The sequence below is a fragment of the Stegodyphus dumicola genome, chromosome 3 (assembly GCF_044657685.1).
Source record: "Stegodyphus dumicola isolate Sdum_Otavi_A_Nest chromosome 3, ASM4465768v1".
Taxonomy (NCBI): Eukaryota; Metazoa; Arthropoda; class Arachnida; order Araneae; family Eresidae; genus Stegodyphus; species Stegodyphus dumicola.
Window position 1 is genome coordinate 202,673,424 of NC_140770.1, and position 22,285 is coordinate 202,695,708.

At 27.3% G+C, this 22,285-nt stretch overlaps 1 protein-coding gene across 8 annotated transcripts in view; it reads left to right on the plus strand.

The window, feature by feature from the left end:
- The window catches only part of LOC118204383 (uncharacterized), a 281,241-nt gene that overhangs the window by 114,122 nt on the left and 144,834 nt on the right, over positions 1-22,285 (plus strand). The window contains exon 5 of one of the 8 annotated variants that reach the window (XM_085813768.1): positions 20,509-20,953. The exons of 6 other annotated variants lie outside the window; for them this stretch is intronic. In XM_085813768.1, the coding sequence (XP_085669894.1) occupies positions 20,509-20,792 (284 nt within the window). In that variant the 3' untranslated portion in view covers positions 20,793-20,953. Of the gene's footprint in view, positions 1-10,056; positions 10,362-20,508; positions 20,954-22,285 lie in introns of those variants that run through there. One more of the 8 variants, XM_085813767.1, reaches the window with a different exon arrangement.

A 22,285-nucleotide genomic window follows, 5' to 3' on the forward strand; every position in this document is an offset into this window, starting at 1 on the left:
GTAAACTACAAAAAAGATTCAATTAATACATTATTTTTTGTCTTATTAGAAGTCATTAAAAAAGTTCTGTAATGTGCACAATGGGCCTTAAAAATTGTCAATGAATTGAATTGCTTTAGTTCTTCCTCTGCCCCACTCGAAGAAAAAACAAAGATTTAATTCTTAGACTTAGATAAACTATGTTGAGCAACGAAATTTCGGAATTTTAGTATTTCTGCAGACTGAAAATTGGAACTTGTGCTTTTGTTCGAATTTTTTTCTAGCATAAAAGTATATATTTTAGCAATCTGTATTTGAAAATTTAATATACAGAGTTGTTTTTATAAATGTTTGTTTATGATCCTCCAAAATTTTCATTATATCATGGGCATTTTTGGTTGTATGAAAAAGGATCATTCTTTCACTAATTTCATAGTGAAAAACACTTTTATGGTTAATACTTTTTTCCCTGGGGAACTTGAACAAATATTTAATGATGTGCTTTTAATCAAAGACATCATGTGACCAAATTTTGTTCCATCTGAAAGCCTATATTTATTTAATTTTTTAATTAGAACCCTAAATCTGTGGCAAGCCATTCAAGAGACACTTGCAATCTATTTGAAGTATTCCTTATGTTTTGTCACTGATTTTCACCATTCCCTATGTACTGCTACTTTTTCCCTTGTTAATGTTTTCACTTTAATCCTTTGCTTTAAACAGGGTTTGGGAAACACATGGCTGTAATTGCAAAACGCATCCAGCTTTATGGCTGCTTTCGGAATGTGTGATTGCCTATAAAAAAACTGTATGGTTATTAAAAAAAAAAGAGAGAGAGAGGGGGGGGAGAGCGGCCATTCCATGGCTGTTTCCACAATGTTTTAGTGCCCATTAAAAACTGTAAGATTTAAAAAAAAAAAAAAAAAAAAAAAAAAAAAGGAGGAAGATTTATTTTTTAAACATATAAGATTCACACTTAAGGCGCTTGTATATTTCAGACATTTCGTACTACCAAAACAGAGAGTAAAATATTAACAGGGCAAGTGGGCATTTGATGGAAGATAGTGATACCTGATGTCTAACAGGAGTAAGCAGGTATTTATCCCACTTCTTACACTATCTGGGGATACTAACACCTCCTATTAGGTCACTAAGGCTTCTCTATTAGGAGTATATTAACAACAGATTTATACATTAAGTAAGGAAGTTCTCAAAAGGATCACTTTCTAAAACAGGACAGTTTTCAAGCAGACCTGAAAACTGTAGTTTCCTTCAGAAATAGATTTGTGACCTAAAGGAGGGCTATCTTACCTAAATTTCTCATTTTAAGACACAAGATTATATTTATTTTGCTTTAAAAATTAATTAATGATTTGGAGGGCCTTTAGAATAAGAGCCTTCGTGGCTGCCGTTTGCATGACCCCATAAATATATGTCTGGTTATCTGATAACTGCAAAGAACAAATCTCCTTCTCTCCCACACTGTAGCCTGGTATATGTGTTGCTGCCAAATCTTTGACTTGTCATTGTCACTGCTTTCCTCTCTGCTGAACCTCCCTCCTGTTTTAGAAAGTGAAACAATATATTTATGTTATTTGTATTGATTTAGGTTGCTTTATGTTATTTGTATTGATTTAAGTTGATTTAGGCTGTTTAATATATGATTGCCATTGTCACTACTTTCCTCTCTGCTGAACCTCCCTCCTGTTTTAGAAAGTGAAACAATATATTTATGTTATTTGTATTGATTTAGGTTGCATTTTTATTATGTCATTCTCATTTTTAATGTTATTTTACGATTTATTGTATTATTTGAGTATTAGGTGTTTTTGGATGCTTGAGAGTGCTTAAAAACTTCTCCCATATTAATGGGTGACTACTTCTTTGTTTTACATTATTTTATCATATGAAAGGCTTCACAGGAATTCTCTGCTTTCACAAACTTTGAGATATATGTATTTATATACACATTTGGATGCACATGGCCAATATTATGACCTCAGTGATTTCAATTTTTAAAATGGCAGTATGAATTGGCATTGAACATAATGGCTAGATCTTTTTGCCCCCCCTTTTTTTTTTGTTTTTCTTTTTGTGGCTGAGAGGGCAAGGTAAACTGTCAGTCTAGATGCATTTGAAGCCTGAAGCTCTTACAATCCATTGGAATGCTTTGCTGTAAATGATGATTTTCATTATTTGCTCCTTATTATTGTAGTTATTTGGTAAGTATCTTCTTTAGAAATGAGTCCTCTTGAATGTAAAAGCAGTTGCCTATAAAAAGTGATCTGTCAGAACAGGAGAACAGTATGAAAAATCTTATCTTTTTAAGTATTTTAAGGATGTCTAAGTTTTGGTTCAAAAGGGTTAATAGATATGTAATTAAACGGTAAGTGTATAATAATGTATTGATAATGAATGAAGTTATCCTGAAATATGCACATACTATACTAATATGCACTTATTATTATTATAAAATTATTTTGATCTCATGAACTTTTGTTACAGTTGATTTTTTTTCCTTTGTCAGAATGTTAAAGAAAATTATTATTTGTTTTTTATTGTAATTTTTGTGAGTTTGAACTGAAATAATATCTTGAAGACATTTTTGTATGCTGCTCCATTTTTTCCTCTTAAGTGTTTAATTTATTTGCTTACTCTTTTTTTAAGCTATTTTTCTTAATTATATTTTATGTATATTAAAAAAAGATCTATCTGTCATTTGATTTGTACTTCTGTTAACATTATGTTGTATGTATTAATTTATATTTTAACAGTTTTATTTTCTGTTCACTTTCTAACACTGTATTTGATAATGAGTAAAAACGCTTAAATTTCTAATGAATTTTTCCAGAATTTATACTGAATATTAAATTTTTAAAGACTAAACTAAAAATACTTGTATTATATTTCTTCATATTTATACTTACATTGTACACCTAATCCAGTGGTCTGTAATGTTTCCTGTGCATATTCCTAAAAAATGTTTGATTAGTGGTTACACCCCTGTAGTGTTCACACATTGGCTGAGTTAGAAAACATGGCCTGTCACTTAAGGACATGAGTTATTCTTTGCTATACCTTTGAAAATTCAATCTTGCATCCTAGTTTGGAAACCATTAATGTGTTTTCAGGCATAATTTACCATAGATGTTCATCATGCAAAATTCAAAGGTTTTATTATACAGTAAATAATAGCACATAATTTTGCACATGTAACTGGATATTAATGTCAGTTTATGTGTCAGCTTTGTTTTAAATAGTATAAAGTACTATTTATTTATGATGGACATTCTAAGCACACTGAATTTAAAAATACTTGCCTTTATAGCATTCAGTATGTCTATTAATGTACTTTGAATTTTGTGTTTGAAAGGGAAGGATCTTTAAAGCTGATTATAAACAAAATTGATTCATATTATGAAAAAAAATTTGGGGGGAAAATAAGGGAGAGGAAGAAAAAAATGGAGAATTTGTTTATCAAGTAACAATATTTTTTAGTAGGAACTAGTTTTGAGTTTCATTTTGTTATGAAAGATCTCTTTTGTTCCTTATGTTTGATTACAATTATTTTTGAGTGAAGTAATGCATGTTTTTTTCATATTTCCTTTCTCACGTGTAGGTTTAACTGAAAAATAAATAAATGAACTTTAGTGTTTCCTAACTTGTCTTTTATTCATTTTTAGATATCCTTACTCAATTTTTACCTACTGAAACGAGTCTTTTGCAAGGACTTCTTAAGCGTAAAAAAAAGTGCTTGGACTATGGAATTAACTCTGAAAAGAAGCGACCATCATGCACAATATGTAAAAAGACATTTTTTGATGCAAGTAATTTAAGACGACATATGGAAATTCATATGTTTGATAGAAAAAAATTTTTATGTAATATATGTGGCAGAAAATTTTCCTGGAAAACTCATCTTGTTACTCATTTGAAAAATTCTCATTCATGCTCTCAAAGCTATGAAAATTATTATTCTACTTGTTATTGATGTGTAACTAACTATAATTATACGAGGGCTATCCAGAAATTAGATTACGTTTTGGAATAAAAAAATAAACAAAGTATAGGAAACAAATTTTATTATATACAGATGAAAGCCACACTCAAATACTACTTTTCTACATAGTCACCATACAAATTAAGGCATTTATCGTAGCGATGTACGAGCTTGGAAATTCCTTCGTCGAAACATTCGGCCGCCTGCGCCTTCAACCACTTCGTTACCTCTTCTTGCAGCTGTGCGTCGTCATCAAAACGCTGCATAGCCAGCCACTTCTTCATTGCTGGGAATAGGTGGAAGTCGCTCGGTGCCAGGTCGGGACTGTACGGCGGATGAGGAAACAACTCCCACTTAAAAGATTCAAGAACTTTACGAGTGACATTTGCCGTGTGGGGCCGGGCGTTGTCGTGAATCAACAAGATCTTAGAGCTCAACATTCCTCTGCGCTTGTTTTGAATTGCTCTTCTGAGTTTTTGGAGAGTTTGGCAATACCTTTGAGAGTTTATTGTAGTGCCTCTTTCCAGGAAGTCCACCAAAATTACACCTTTTCTGTCCCAAAAAACAGTCGCCATCATCTTCCTTGCCGACATTGTTTGCATGCATTTCTTAGGTTTTTGGGGAGAACTTGTGTGCCCCCACTGCATTGATTGCAATTTCGTTTCACAGTTCACATGTTTCACCCATGTTTCGTCACCAGTAACGATGCGATCGAGTAAAGAGTCACCATCCTTATGGTAAGCGTCCAAAAAGTTCAACGCTGCAGCCATTCGCTGATTTTTGTGGTCCTCTGTCAAGATTTTTGGAATCCATCTTGCACAAAACTTGTGGTAACCAAGCTTTTCGCTGATGATTTTGTGCAACAAACTTCGCGAAATTTGTGGAAAACTCAAAGAAAGTTCCGTTATTGTGAAATTTCGATTTTCACGGACTTTAGCATCGACTTTTTCGAGAAGTTCGGCGGTCACTATGTTGGGTCTCCCACTTCGATCTTCGTCGTGAACATTGGTTCGGCCATTTTGAAATCTTATGACCCACTGACGCACTCCACCTTCAGTGATAATGTTGTCCCCATACACTTCACGAAGCTGCCGATAGATTTCTATCGGTTTACAGTTTTTTGCAGTCAGAAACCTTATTACTGAGCGCACCTCGCAGCTCGCGGGATTTTCAATTAACGCAGACATTTCAAACCGTCACAGTATCTGAACGGAGCACAGCACGAACCTCTCACTAGCACGGCTAGATGCAGACTGAGCTGCGCAACGCTCTGACCCCAAGATGGCCGCGCTAGCCCCGCCCCTAGCGGACACAGACGGAAACGTAATCTACTTCCTGGATGGCCCTCGTAGATTGTTTGTATGTGCCATAACCACTCATTTGATACGCATTTAAAATTAAGGATAGTTTAGAAATCATTATCTTTATTTTTCTCTTCCATTGTTACTAAAATGAGAACATATTATTGAAAGTTCTAAAAAAACTTTTTTTTCTCGAATGGCAGTCAATGATTTGAACCTAACAATTGAAATTATTCATATTAACAAAAATGTGAGAGTGTAAGTCAAATTCTTGACCGTTTTGAGATATTTATCCAAAAATCAAAGACAGGGTAGCAGGAAATTTATATTACTATATTATTTACTGATGAATTAAATTATATTCGGTTCTTTATCACCTCTCATTTTATACTTAATTTCTCTTATCTCAACAATATTAGAACATTTTACAAAATATACTCATAAAAAAAATACTAGACATGTTAATAAATAACGTTATATTAGAATTGAGTAATAATAAATAACATTATATTAGAATTGAGTGATAATGTTACAAATTTAAGTCTGTCGTATTTGAACCTGTAGTCTTTATTCAAAAGTTTGCTTTAAATCTTTTTTGTGTATGTTACAAAGTAAAAAGCATAAATTTCAAAAAGTGTGTGTAGTAGGGAGATTGTTGAAAAAGAGAAAATGAAATACATCTGTCAAGGAAAATGAATGATATTATTATTGGTATTGTTTTCTATCATGACTATTTCATTCGTTTGGTGCTGCATCTTAGATTTATTTGTAAATGTAAATTAAAGCTGAGTTGCTTTTAGGAGAAATACTTCTTATACTGAATAAACTAACCAGAAATATATCTGGTGGCTTTCTAGTTCTCTTCTAACATAAATTATCAATATTTAATGACATGTTCTTTCTTATGTTCTTGATAATCATTATATCTGAATCTGCATTTAAATATGTTACTAAGTTAAAAATCTTTGAGATATATTTTTGCATTTAGTAAGTAATCCTTGCAGCAATTCTGTGAATTTTTCATCTTCAGTAAGTAAAAGCAGTAGTTGTATCTCTGCATCTTAAAATTTCTAACATCAGTTCTCCCCTCTACAGAGATGAATATTTCTTTAAATGCATAATTAAGTATATGAGTAGAAGCAAGTTTTGAAAAGAATTTAATGCTGCTGTGCATTTAAAACTTCAGTTAGTTTAATCATTAATTTAATAAATTTGAGTCATGTAAAAATTTGTTTCAGCTCTTCTAAATGCCTGATTTTTTTATGTATGTACCTTTTATTGTGAGATATCAGCAACTTATATGTCTTGTGCCATATAAATTTTAAAAGCATATAAATAGTTCGATTATAAGCTTCACTTATTAAAAATTCTATTCGAACCAAATGTTAAAAAATTTGAACTTTATTATTGAGAACGTGTTCTATATTTATTTATTTTTTTAGTATAACATAGTTGAAACTAATCATGAGCAAAATTTTAACTTCAAGAATTTTCAATAAAAAATTGATTCTGAATAACTGTACTTTATCTGATATAATACATTATGACACACCCAAGAATAATCTTTGTTCTTCATTGCATTTCACATTTAAGCATTTCATTTCTTTTATATGTCCTTAATTATGTTTGTACTGTTTATACTGTAAAATACATGGTATTTTTTTCTTAATAGTAGGTATTTAGAGAGAATTAAGCATGTCTTAAATAAATATTGGAAGTGTAAAAACTCATGTTTTCACTAAACCAAAGTATTTATAAGTTGTTAATGGCAGGTTATATGAACCTGTTATCAAACTTTTATTTTATGTTTTCACCAAACTGTAAGATTTTATTTTCTACCTGACCAGTCTTTTAATTTTTATTATGTATTCTTCTAAATTTTAAATTATTATTATACATATATAGTGCAGTTTTCTGAATAATAACTTTTCTTAATTTGCTTTTCAGTACATCTGACAGCAAGAGAATAATGTGTTAAAAATAAAGCTGTGTGTGTTAGTTCATGTTTATATGTGTGTTTATGTGGCGAAATTCTAAAATGTGAAATAATAAAATTCTGATAGTTTTTTATTCGTAATATTTATTTTGTGCTAATGTGGCACCTGTTGCATTAATTAGAAAGTCATAAATATTGTTGTTACTTATATTTTGTTTTTATAAATTCATTATATTTGATTAATGTTTTTGGTTTTATTGTGCGTAAGTTTTGTTTAAATTATAAAAATTTTAAGATTGTATATATTTATATACATATTTTTATGCTTTTTGTTATCTCTCCTTCCCCCAAAATTTATATACTAATCTTCTTTTTTTCTTTCTCTAGTTATTTTCCTAAATAATGTGTCTCTTCTAAGTTTAAACTTTGGCAGCAGTTTATAATAGGAATAAGATTCAAAGTTAATTCTTTTTATTTTTGTTGTAATTTCATATTATGTATCAAAATTCATTAAATATGATGATTAAAAATTATGTATCCATAGATTTAACTTCAGTGTTATTGTCATCTCTTTCTTTCTTTATTCTTTTTTTTTTTTTTTTCCCCTCTCTCTCTTTTTTTTTTCTAGCAACATTTTTTATTGAATTTTTTGAGTAAAACTGTATTAATTTAAAAATATTTAAATGAACATTTTTATAAAGATTGCCACTTTATTAATTTGAAAATATTTAAAACTGTTAGATTTCTGTTAATTTTATAGAGAGCTATTTAAAGTTCATTCAGTGAATTCTCCCTCCCCCTTTCAAAATAAGTCATTTCAAATTCCTTAGTATACACTAAATTCATTCCTTAATATTTAACGGATGGATCATGTAAATTTGTGTTATTCCATTGTGACTTCCTTGGACGGCCATATAGATTTACATTTTTGCTTGAATTTTTAGTATGCTGCAGTCATTTTTCATTTTAAGCACATTGTGTTTTCCTATTTTTCTTACATTAGTTTCAGTACTATCTGTCTATTGATTTTACTATGCATTTTACTTTTTAGGCAGTATTTCAAAGTAATTTCGTAACCTTTAAAATGTCTAGTAGAAAAGTGTTTTCTTTGGAAGATGTGGAAATCTGTAAGGGAATTTAGCAGATAAATTATCCAGTGTAGGAAGTAATAATGAAACTGTAAGCGAAACAAGATACATATGTAAATTCTGTCAGGTTTCATTTCAGAAAGATTAATGTTTTACAAAATATCATACTCGTAAAAAAATACTAGACATGTTAATAAATAATGTTATAAAATATTATAATGTTGATTTAATAAAACTACTATGATTTAAAATCATACATGCATATTTATTTAATGCTTCTAAAAAGTGCCCAGAAATAGAGAAAGGCAGAGCAGATTCAACGCATTCGTTAAGTGTTAACCTGTTTTTCCAAAGTAAATTTAAGCAGAAAAAGGTATAGAATTATTTTTAAAAAAAGGGGAGACACAATAAAGTGTTAGCTGATGATGTTAAATTTCATCTATTATTTAATTCATCGGTAGGCAGCGTTAATTCATCAGTGTGGCAGTGTTCATCTTGTATTAAAAAGAAGAAGAAAAATGATAGTGCAGTTCAGAGAGGAATAATATTTTTTCCTGTATTAAAGAATTTCATTGAGCAGGCAGTAGCATGAATTTTAGATTTTATTCAAATTATTCTATTATTTGAGTCCCAGATCTCTCTTAGCATATCAGCATTAAACTATTGGGTTAAAACTATTGGGAAAATAATTATATGGCAGACAGCATGGAAGAATCTGAAAAATTCTCATATAGAAGCATATTAAGAAGAATGGAAGCTGATTAAAAATTTGGTAAATAATATAAGAAAACATAAATGTTGAAGAAACTGAGCGTTGATGTCTGGAAATAGTGTAGTGTTTCTAATGCATTAGACGTACAGAAAAAGTTCTCTGTTTCTAAGTAATAATTTATCTGTCTATATTTATCCAAAATAACAATTATCTCAAATTGCAGACTAGTTTGGTTTTAGATGAATTTGACATTTTTAAATAAATTTCTGTACTAAGAAGTGAGTTATTTTATTAAAAATTATTTGTTTTTAGTGATTTTAAATTAGACACTTTAAATGGACTCCTTTATAGTAATATGCCTTTATGTAATTTTAGTGATTTAATACCTTAATGAGCTATAATGTATTTTAAAATAAATTCTTATACTTTTTGGAAGTGGCTTAATTTAAATTAAAATAATTTGTTTTCCTTTAGTGTTTTTAATTTGTTTAGTAATTTTTAATAGGCTGTTTTGCTGTATTATACCTTGAAGTAATTCTAGTGACATAATACTTTAATAATTAATAATATATTGTTTTAAAATTAATACAGATTTCATGAAGTTTAAATTCTTGATTTATGAATTTCAAGTAAATTATTGTATTGAATAATGTACTTATAATAAACTATTGAAGTTTCTTCTGAATTTTTAATATCTTTTTTTTTTTTCGCATAATTTTGGCTAAATTATTTGGTACTCTTCTGTTATCGGGTCCAAATTCAGAATTATAGGTATGTATGGCATGCTTGTATGGATGGATAGATGTTTTCATGTAGGCATGTGTATATTGTACGTACATGTAGTATGTGTGTGTGTATACTTATATATGCATATACATATGTACACACATACATTTTTTAAATCCAGCCCCAATAACAGAAGAGTACCAATTATTCTATACATCTTTGTGTAAATTAATGTGTTATTTTTTATGAGAATTTTTTTTTTTTGGTAAAATATTTATAAATTTTGTATTAAAGAAGGGTATTTTGCTTATTAGTTAACCGGCTACTTCACCATTCTTCATGGAAACGGAAATTTGGGTTTCACAAGCGCACATCTTCAACTTCTATTCTCTTCACATCTGGCCTAGACAATAATACAAGCTCATCTCGGCCAACTTGTCCAGTCTGCAACAAATGTTTCTATAATTCAGGCACACTCAATAGACACATAGAAATTCATTTTTTGAAAAGAAAGAATTATAAATGTGACATGTGTGACAAGAGATTCTCTTGGAAAAATGCCCTTAATGCACATTTACGTCGTGATCATGATGTGGATATATGAAATTTTGAAATGCGCAATGAAGTATGAAAATTTTTTTGAAAAAATCATTTTGGAAGTCTCCTTTTTTTTATTACAGATATTGTAAATAACGTGCTTTGCAACTTTACATTTTCAGTTATTATTTTTATTTCGAAATTAACATGTGTAGTAATTTTTTTTTTTTTCTTTCAAATACTAAAAACTGAAAAAAAGATTCAAATAAGATTTTCTTAAAAAAAAAAAAAAAAAAAAATTGACAGATGAAAGTTGTTAAATTAGTTCTTCAATGCTCTGAATTAAATATTTAATAATATGATAAATTAGCTTTTATATAACTATTGGAAATATAGTAAATTTTAATCTCTCTAGTCTCTTTTTAATTGTATGTGTCTTCTTGATTTGCTTGGGTTTACTGCTATTTTGATGAATAACAGAAATATGTTATGTGATTCTTAAAATACATTTATTTCTAAAATGTAAAAAGATAAGTGTTTGTGGTACTCCAACTTATTTTCATTGTTGTTTTGAAAGATTTAGGAAAAAGGACATTGTTTTACAAGATCAAAATTTTTTATAAATGACAATTTGTTTTAATTGCTAACAGAGAATGATGCATTCAATAGTGATTATTATTCATTTGCTGTACTTAAATTCTGTTTTGTTTATGGACTGTCTTCTCATCTAATTTTTTAAAATATGTTTTGATAATGTTACTGCAAGCTCTACAACTGATGTTAAATCAGTTTCAGTTACTGGATCTCATCACAAGTATGAATTCATAATGATGCTAGGAAAGAAATTATAAATTATTTAGTGTAGAAGTACAGTATTTCTTTTCATAACTGTAACATTTATATTTGTTATGGAAATTTTTAATTAAATTATAGATTATTCATTGTAAGAGTAACAGTATTTCTCTTCATAACTGTAACATTTATATTTATTATAGAAATTTTTAATTAAACTTTTTGAAATTTACACACAAAGTGTGGGAAAGAATATCATCTAATTATTTAAATAAAATTGAGATGAAAAGAATTACATAAATGATCTGTTAATTATATTTCATCTTTATATTTTTGTTAATGTCATTATCTGGAAAGGGTGAAATGAGTTTTTGAACTAAATGTAATTTTGCATACCTTGATTTAAGTAGTAACATCAAAAATCAGAGCTGTTCTTGGAAATTGCTTAATACTTTTAAATGCAGTACTAACTGTGAACATTTAATGACATAAAAAAAATAGATTTGTTAATATGCATAATAATAAGAAAGAAAAGAGGAATATGCCAAAATAAAACTTACAGTTAGGCAAAAAAGCAACTTTTTGTTTGGCATGGATTTAATTGAAAATCTATCGATTTTGAGATGAAAACGTAGAGGTCTCTCTTCATAAGGAGCAAAACATTCTGTATGCCGAACACAAGGTTGTTGTTTTGCCTAGTTTTAAGAAGCATATATCTGGAACTCAGAAGTATATATCTGGAAATACACTTTAAATCTTGAGAAAAGATATATTTAACAATAATGAAAAATATTATATCACTGCTTGAAATACAAATCTCTTTATCTAATTATTACAAACCACCAGTTTTCATATAAGATATAATTAGTAAGAGTAGTTTCTTCAATTTTGTTTAAAAAATTGTAATTATTTTTGGATATAGGAGTTTAAACGCTCTATTTCTGAAGTAGTATATCATGTCACAGAAATAATAATTGTATTGCAGATATCATAGTTATGTAACAGAGGAAATATAAAATAATACCTATTTAAAGCTATCATATAAGATAAATGTAAGCAGTATTTAATTATAAGTTATAAACTCAGTGCGTAATGAATAAATAATAAAAAAAAGCATCATAACTTTTTTATGATTTATCTTGATACAAACTGCCATTTTTGACTTCTATTCACAGACTGGAGTTCAATCTCTGGCATAACAGAGTGTCATCCTTTGGTTTTATAAATTTGGCTTCTTTATATTTTTTTTATCATTTTTATTTATAGATTTTATTATTCATTACTTATCCACATATCCAATTTTTTATATTTATTGTGTATAAAAATAATATATTTGGTACGAAGTACATTTTTGCCTTCTTTATATATATATGACTTTGGAACTTGTTTAACATGTCAAGTACTTTTAAATATTAAAGTTATTGATATTTATAATACCCCTCGCCATTTTAACTGCATTTTCTTATACCTTAGAAAACAAAATGATATATATAACTATGTAAAGCACAATTCTTAATCAGCCATTTGCATTAAAGAATACCTGAAGTAAATGTTACACAGGTGTACAACTGTGATGCTGTGGTATAGCATTCATTATAGCTAGTTTGCTAATTTTCTCTGAAAAACGTGTTTAATCATAATATTATTGATAAAATTATTAATTAGTATTAATTTTGAATTAATGACATTATTTTTGGTTTTCAGTAACTTTTTTTTTTTTTTTTTTCTTATTTAAATGCCACTGAACTCTTTCTAGCTGAGCTATGTAATATCAAAATCAAATTATATCGCTGTTATTCAAATCATCTGTTTGAGTTTGGTATTTCATTTGGAAATGTATTCATTTATTTGTTTTACCTTTTATTTATGTAAATTAATTAGAAGTGAGAATAAGATAAAACAAAATAAAATGAATTTTTTTATAACTTATGTATTATCTTATCAAAAGTGAAAGCTGGCTGCCATCAAAGCATTTGGTGGAGATCTCGCCCAAGTGGCACCAATTTTCCTGCAGAATTATGAAGGAACTGACACCTGTGTATTTATTAAACAATCAGTATACAAATTGCTTTGGTTGTGTTCTTCCTTAAAGGCTTTCTTGGATTTCTACAGATTTTTAGGCCCAATGAATTTATCAGAAACTCTGTTCAAAACATATATAATGAGTACAAGCATAGTATTATGAGTATAAGCTTCCTGCAGGTAATTGTTTGTTCTAATCTGTTGCCATTTTATCTGACATTTTCAGCTAACCATATCATGACCATTATACCCACCGTTTTTAGCCACCCAGATGGGAAAGTGATTAGTGATTATAAAATCATGACTACCGTATCAAAGGGCCCGGGATTAAATCCTGTAAAAGGCATGGATGTAAATTGTGTGTCCTTTCATAGGAAGTAGTGGTGGCTGCCTATTAGGTGCCTTCATAATAAAATGACTATGCCTCTGGCCTTAGTAGTGGCCAGAGCTTAAAAATTCCATTAAAAAAATATACCCACTTTTTTTATGATGGGATTCCATGACTCTGAAAAATTAAGGGCTGTTCTGTAGAAAGCAGGTCCCAAATTTTGATTTTTTTTTTTTTTTTTTTTTTTTATGCAAGGGAAAAAATACAGCTAGTTAATTCGCTATATCTTAGTTCATTAAAAAAAAGTGGCTTATTGAGAAACAATTGAGACAGATAACTCTTGATTGCTTTGCCATACTCAAATAAACCAAGCAAAGAATTAGCTGGGGCTACATCTAATAAAAGCATAAATGTTCTGAGTATGTCGCTACATCATGTTTATCCATAACTGGCACTAAACCATGCTAATTTTTTATGGTTTCACAATTGATGGGATAATATGTAAGTATCCTTTTTTCACTGTATGGGTAATTTGCAAGAATATTCATTATAACTGTAAATGAAATTTGAAGAACTCTCCATGCTGTGTATAAAATTCATTAACAATTATCGTGTATAACTTAAGTATCTTAACAGCCATTTTTTTACCCTGTATGTGTGTATGCTGTAGTAACTGGTTTTATGAGTTTGCTTTTACCTTATTCTAACCTATTTTTCCTTATATTTCTTTTCTGTCCAGAACTGAAAAATTTATAGATGTATTTACTTTGTTTGTGAAATTTTATATTACTTACAATTTGATTCATCAAAATGTAAATGTAATTTCTGTTGCGCATTTAAATAAAATAAACCATTTGTAAATAAGATACTTTTTTATTCTTAAAGTTTGACATTTTTATGCATAAAAATATATTATTATATATAAAATATTATATAAATTTTATATTTTAATGAAACTAGTTTGAGCATTTTTGTGATATTAAGAGTAAATTTTTAACAATTTCAACATGCTGAAAACTCATTCTGCACTTTCTAATTTTTTTGAAAAATATAAGAAAATACTATTAATTATAATAGTCATTAATTGTTACTTATTTCTGAATCAAAATTTTTGTTTGTGTATAAAAATATATAAAATTAGCATCATGATGTTAAAGACAGTTACAGATCAGCAATTTACATAAAATGGGAATGGTTTTTTTTAATTATTATTATTATTATTATTATTATTTTAATTAAAGGATGATACTTGTCTGTGATTTTGTATTTAAAACATTAATGAATAATGTTTTTGATAATTATATTTGTTGAATTTTCTTTCTGTGGGTGTACATTTGTGGTTAATGTCATGCAACCATGCAAATTTTATAAGTTTAATCTTGCTATTTACTTAGGGAAGAAAATGCAGACTTTCTTCCCTTTATCTTGATTTTATGATATTTTAATGGGTAATTTTTTTATTTCTGTTAAAGAATATCAAATTATGTATAAAGAATAAAGTATAAAAATATGAAATTATGCATGAATATCAAATTTTATATACCTGGCTCAATGATGTAAGAATATCAAATTATTTATAAACAATATCAAATTATATATGAATTTCATATACTTGACTCATTTCAAATAGTCCATAGAATACAACATTTACTATTTGTGAGCATTTGTTGTGTGAGCAGATATGCTGATAAAAATAACTGCATAGTTCTCGATTCCCCCCCCTTTTTTTTTCTTCTTTTTAGTGCATGTACGTGAGAGAAATTTATTTATAATGGTACTTATATTTTATTCTATTATCTTACATTTGGTGTAAAAATAATTAAAAGTATAGTTCCAAGTAAAAAGAAAACAGAAAATATGCATATTTCACAAATGCTAGAAATACGTGTAAGTATAATTATGTTGTATTTCTGTGTCATTTAACTATCACTGCTAAAAAGGTAAGGCAAGCATTCAATAGACAGTATGCTAATATTCTCTGCCTTTGATTTGCATTATATCCTGTCAATTTGTGTAAGAAATTACACTATCTGTTATGAAGATAAGCATTATTCATTGTTACCACTTTCTATATGTGGGAAAAAAAAAAAAAAAAAAAAAAAAGGGAGGATCATAAAAGAATCAAATCATTATTTGTTGTTAAGTTTTGGAGGGTAATTCTTTTAGCCTTTTTTTTATAACTATCATTTTTTCATCTCCAGACTTGATATAATGAGTTGACAATTTATCGTAAATTATCATTAATGATTAGTATATTTTATTCAGGATCAAATGTTATATAATATATATTTATTATTCAATATGTGGATCACAATCTGTTAAGTCTATTAAGATTTGTAATTTTTGTATACATGTAAGGTGAATATTTTAAAGTTTTTCCAAACCATATAAACCATATGCTAGGTGCTTATTTTCTTTTAATTCATATAATTAAACAGTGCAAAGTAACAAAGAATGAAAAAGCAATTTTTCATGAAGGAAATTTCAAATAATATACATTTTGAAAATAACTGTGATTATGGAAAATTTCATTCAAAATAAAATCATTAATCTTACATTTCTTTTCTAAAGAGTGAGATTTCTTTTTTATAAAATATGTTCTTTGGCTGAATTAATTTGGATTTCATTTTGATTATTATCTGTTTTCAGTTTGTGTATAAAATCATGGCATTAGTACTAGAATGTAGCTATAATGTATATTTTTATTGTAAATTTACAAAAATTATGTAATAAAGAAACTGATACTTTGCTGTCATAAATTTTTATCCATGTAACATCCTAGAGATACTTTTTAATATGCATCTTTTCTCTTAAAAACAGTAAATCAGTTTTATCTTTTAAAATAAAGAAGTAAAATAATTAAATATTTGATGTTCATAACATTTATAAATCAAATTATATTGTGATATGTCTTGTTTTAATTTGTATAGTTTTAGAGAAATTTTTGAATTTATTAATATCAGTTATAATAAATGAGTTTGCTGGTGTCATGCAGTTAGGTAGGTTTAATCAAAAGATCCTTAAAGAAAAATACGAATGTATATAACTATGCGTAGTAGTTGAATAAGAATCTACTTGTTTTCATGTAACATTCACCACTGATTTTTCTCTTTTCTCAGTTATGATTTTACAGTATAACTGCTAAAGTTTTAATTATTTTTAGAGCAATCTCTGTTTCTTTTTTGGTACATGTTATGATGATAATATGCATATTTGAAATATCAGATGCCATATATCCTAAAATAATTTAAGTGTCAGAATTATCTGTCAATAAAAATTCAGACCTTTGATGATTGTTTAATGCTGATTTATTAATGGCTTTGCAGTAATGAGTTATATGTGAAAGTATGCATTTGCATTGATTTTAATTTAAAAATAAAACATTTTTTATGCAGTTCTGATGTTTGCTCTTATTTTCTGATCAATGTCACCTCTTAAACCTTTGGGGTTTGAGTTTTTATTTTGAGTATTAAGTATTATTTGCATTAAATTCATACATAATATGTATTATTTTCATTAGTAATTTGTTGTTGATTTAAGATTTTTTTACCACAACAGTGAGTATATATTTGAAGATTCTACAATCATTAATTTATTATGTAAAACCTTTCATTGACTTGAAGTTTATTACAGGCAAGTTATTGTTGAGTTATATCTACCAGCAGAGATATTCCGAGTTTTCTTTCTTAATTTCATTACTAGCTGTTTATCTTGGCAATAAGGGCATTCTTGCATGCATGCAAGGTACATATGTGTGTATATAATAAATGTGATAATGTTTTGCATGTGTCACATTTTTTGTTTACAAGGCAGGTTCTGAAGTCCTGTAAAACTATCCTTTTTATTTATGTATGATTTAAACATTATAAAATTCTCTCATCTTATGTATTCTTTAATTATGAATACTTTTTAATGAAAAAAGATTATTTAATTTTTAAATCTTTTTGCATATATATTAAATTTGCATTTGTTCTAGTACTTTTTTAAAAATGTAATTTATTTTTTATTTACTGAAAATCTTATGTTTGAGTAGTCATTTATTATAATGAATGTTAAAATAATTAAATTAAGCAGTTAAACCCCATACAGATTTAAAATCTGTTTCATGTTTGCTGTTCTACATTTTTTTTTTTTTTTTTTTTTACTATAAAAGGTTCCATTTTTGAGACTAAATATTTGAAAAGCATTTTATCATTATAGATGAATGTATGTAAAGAATGCTAAAATTGGCAGGAAATTTTATCCAGTATAAAAAATCTTTTGTATTTCTTGTATTGATAAAATTAAAATATGTGCTTTGAGTGGTAAAGTAAAATCAGAGTATTTGCATTCTTTGAGATTCTTAAAATTTTGTACACCTGTGCACTCATATTTCGACTTGCACTTTTTTATATTCTGCATATAGCTGTATAGAAAAATGTTTAACTTTAATACTAAATAAAATTTCAGTATCAGCTGTGTTGCAATATCTTAGTAGAGTAACATTATCGTGATTAAGAAATAATTAAATGTAAATAATTTACATTGTGCATGAGTTATAATATTGAATTTAATATGTGGAACACGTATGAAATTCTTTGTACAACTCTCCTTCTGAAGTTTGTGCAAAAGGGAAAATACTACTTTATTATTTTGTTTCCGAATTCTCTCAATGTAACAGATATTTTCTATATTTAAAACCAATAATTTTTTAGTATCATTTTGTCATTCAAGAAATTATTCATCTTTGTGAAGTAAATAAAATAATAAGAACAGTAATAATAATTAAAAAGAAAATCTGAAAGGATTCAGATTTTGTTAAGGTTTCTTATGCTCTCACTTGAGGTCGCAATTTATCAGTCTGCTCTTAGACTTTCTTCTGCTAACGCTTTTTTTTTTTTTTTTTTTTTTTTTAGAGGGTTAAGTATTGCCCTACACTCCTTTTATATGAACTGTATTATTTCTTTAAAAATAATAAATGGCAATAACATTTGGTAGTAACATCATTTTATTTGTGTTGCTACACATTTTTTGTTTTTTTATATTCACTGTTTTTTCTTTAAAAGTAATACATGTTTTTACCATTTGGTGGCAACATCCTTTTATTTGAAAAGTGATAGGGACAAAAACTGATATGCAGACAAAAGTGGTACAGTAAAAAAAGATCAGAATTGTTGAATATTCAGAATGCACTCTTTCTTTATGCAAGTAAAATAATAGGGTTTTTTTTTTTTTTTTTTTTTTTTTTAAGTACAAATTTTAGCTACTTTTTATTTATTTTTTAAAAAGTATTCTATTCTTCCATTTCTTCAGTTCTTGTCACTTTTTAATTTTTAATAGGTTTCATTTTGAAAATTTTAAGATTTGATTTCCGTTTTGAGAATGCATGCTAATGTGCAAATGTATGATGCTTTACATATGTGATGCTTTATATTCTTTTTTCATAATGTCATTAAATTCATCAGTTATACATATTAGACAGATATACATGCTCATCAATTATCCATATTCGAATTTTTTTAATTTTGTAAAACTTATTAACAGAAATTAAAATTAAATATTTGTTTAATTTATCATGTTTTTAAAGGCACCTACTAGTGGCTGAGTGGATAAGACCACTGAACAGCTCAACTCGGCTTCAATTCTAGCAAATGGGGTGAGTGCTTGGGTGTTTTTCATACTTCTTTTCTCCATGTGTTACATGCTTATGAGCCAGTTACCTTTAGAAATTCTTTCAGGCTTCTCTGTTCCTAGGCAGATGACTTTTGCATGCTTTGAGATAAATGATTAAACAATTTCTTTATGTAAGTAATATATGGAATAGAGAATAGTTGTTCCTTAAAATGCTTATAATTAAATGTTTAATTTTTTTAGCATGTATGCATGGAATAAAATGTTATTGAAAGGAAATGAGATGTATGAAAAAGCATAAATTATGGGACAAACAATTTACCTCACTATACATCTTCAGAATATGTCAGTATTAAATTTTAGATTGGCATTAGAACATTTTGTTTTTGTATTTCAGGAAAGCTGCCTAAATAGATGCTTTTTTGGATGATTATCTAAGAAAAACTGGCTTATATTCATATTACACATGAAAAAAATCACAAAAACATCCATGTAACTAACACCTGTTCACTAGGATTCAAACCTGGGTTAGTGTACTAGTGTTCAGTGTTCAGTTGTTGTATCCACTTAACCCCTGCTGAGTCTGAAGCTGGAAGCCAGTGAAAGTCTTCTACTATCTTATATTTAACTTTCAGAGTTTTAATGGTTAATTTATATAATCATAGAATATTTCACTTTTTTTTTTAATTTTTTTTTTCATATCTTAGTGATGTAATTTAGGATTATTCTGTGTACAAGGCTTTTATTATTTACAGTTTTTCTATTTGAATATTGCGTTTGCACAAAATCTTTAAATAACTGTGGTGTGTTATAAGAAAATATATGACATTTTAATAATTAAAAAAGTGTATTTTATATGTACAAATTTTGAAAAAATTAATATTTATTGTTTTCAAATGACTGCTGAGATTATCAAATAAAAAGCCTGTGGGAAAAAGTTCCTTCTTTTTTATTAATGTTTATAAGAATAGCAGATTTAATTATAGCTGAGCTAAGTGAAGAAATATATATTTCAAAAACTAATGTTTAGCTTTAAAGTGAATAAATTTTGTTAATTTTTTTGTTGTAGAATAAAAAGTGCTGAATGTTCTAATACCTAGTTTTACCTATTTTTTAAAATTGGCATTATGTATTTGAATTATTAATATAACTTAATTAATTTTTTATTTTATAATTGTTGAAGATAATCCATGCTAATGTGCAAAAAAGAATTAGTTAATAAATAAAAATTGAGATTTTTATATCATAAAAAGATCTTATTTTATGAAAATATTTAAAATGAAATAAATAATTGTATAAAGTTATTTTTAATATTATGTATTGAAAATAAAGCAGCATTAAAATATAATAATATGCTTTATAATAATGTTATGATCTTTAGAAAACATACCATCATTCTTTGTTATGTTTAATTTGCATGTTATTTTGTCGAATAAAAGTTTGATTTGTAACTTGAAGTTTTGACTGTTTATTTCAGATGGGCAAATTCTTCCAATGTTGCTTACAGATTCTGTTGTTGATGTGTTTTCTCGGCATTCTGATTGCAGTGATGCCTTTCCATGCCCTTTTTGCTCCAAATCATTTAAAACAAATCAACTTCTGAAGCAGCACCTCAATCTTCATTCAACAAAATTACTGTTTTGTCAAGTATGCAATGCATCATTTAAATGGCGGTCTTCTAAATGGAGTCATATGAAAAGATACCATCCAAACCAAATTTCAAGTACTTCTACAAAAAGAACATTTCAGGAAACAACTTGAAGACTTGCAGAGGCAATTGTAGTTATGTCTTTAAATGGATATAATGTTTTTAACTATTTTTTTTACTGTTTTTCTATTATATTTGCATGCCATGTAGAAGCAATGAGCTAATAAGTTTTAATGTAATTATATTTTCAAAATATTAAAACATTTATTTGCTGAATCAATTAAATTTATCAAGGTATTTTCTGTTTATTTTGTGTTTCATTCATGAATTCATTACTTTTTTTATTTCATGTATTTTAAAGGAGAAAAATTTTATTTCTTCAGTCTAGAGGAAAACTAAATAAGTTCTTTTAATATTTAAATTTACTATTTTTCGTTATTTCATCCAGTAGAAAATTAAGGTACATACATACTCGATTAAATAATACTTCTATGACAATGTGTAAATCAAAGGAAGTCAAAATCATGCTGTGAAGAAGGTTAGGAAAAAAACAGTATTTTTTTATTTTGAAAAAGTTAGTTTGTAGATAAAGAAAAACATTACTCTTTGATTAAATAAATGTAGGTAGTATTTCATTTATATAGCATTTTTCCATTCACCTGAAATGTGGGATTTTTTGACATGTACTTTTGTCATAGTTTAAAATTTCACTTTTAAATGTATAATTTCTGTTCTAAAATCGGAGAATCGATTATATAGTTTAAATAAAGTAATACTCATTTAAATTAAGCAGGTAGCTTTGAGAATTTCTTATGTAATAAAATGCCATTACTTGAAATAATGCAGGTATAGTCACAAATGTTTTAATTGATATATTATTCATTAAAAAGTGATGAAAATTATATTTTTAATAAAAAAAAATTATTTGCATTGCATGTATATAAAATAAAAAGAATGTTTTTTGTATACATATATAAGTTGCAAATTGATATGTGTTTTCTGGATTTCAAGTTACAATCTCTTTTTTTAAAAAATAAGTTAAGCATCAAAAATAATTATGCATATTTTGAGCTTTTATTAATGCATTATTATTCCTGGTTTAATTCTATATAAAAATATGGCACTCTTTCTAGATTTCAAAACAGTATTGAAATACATAACTGATAAAGTTGAGAACAACTTGCTCTTCCCATGTGAAAAGTGCATCAAATTATTTAAATCAAAAGATTTGTTATATAAAAAAAATAAGCATAGTCATGGTTGAAACTCTACCAATGCTCATATTGTTTTGAAAATTTCAAGTGGAAGAAGTGTTTGCCAGTTCATGTAAAGAAAACTTGCCCAAAATAATAAATATCTAATGTGCTAAAAATCAAATTTTTACTTTTTATAGCAGTTGAAAGCTGGAAGATGCATGCAGTTTTCGCACTTAATAATAAATGTAATTTTTATGTCCCTAAAAGTATTTATTTTTTTTTCCAATAACGTGCATTTTAAGCTAGTGTTAGAGAAAAACATCAAAGTATATTTTACAATCATACTTCAAATTCAAAAGTACTTAAGAATGAATGCATGGCTATTTAATAAAAATATGTTATATATTGAG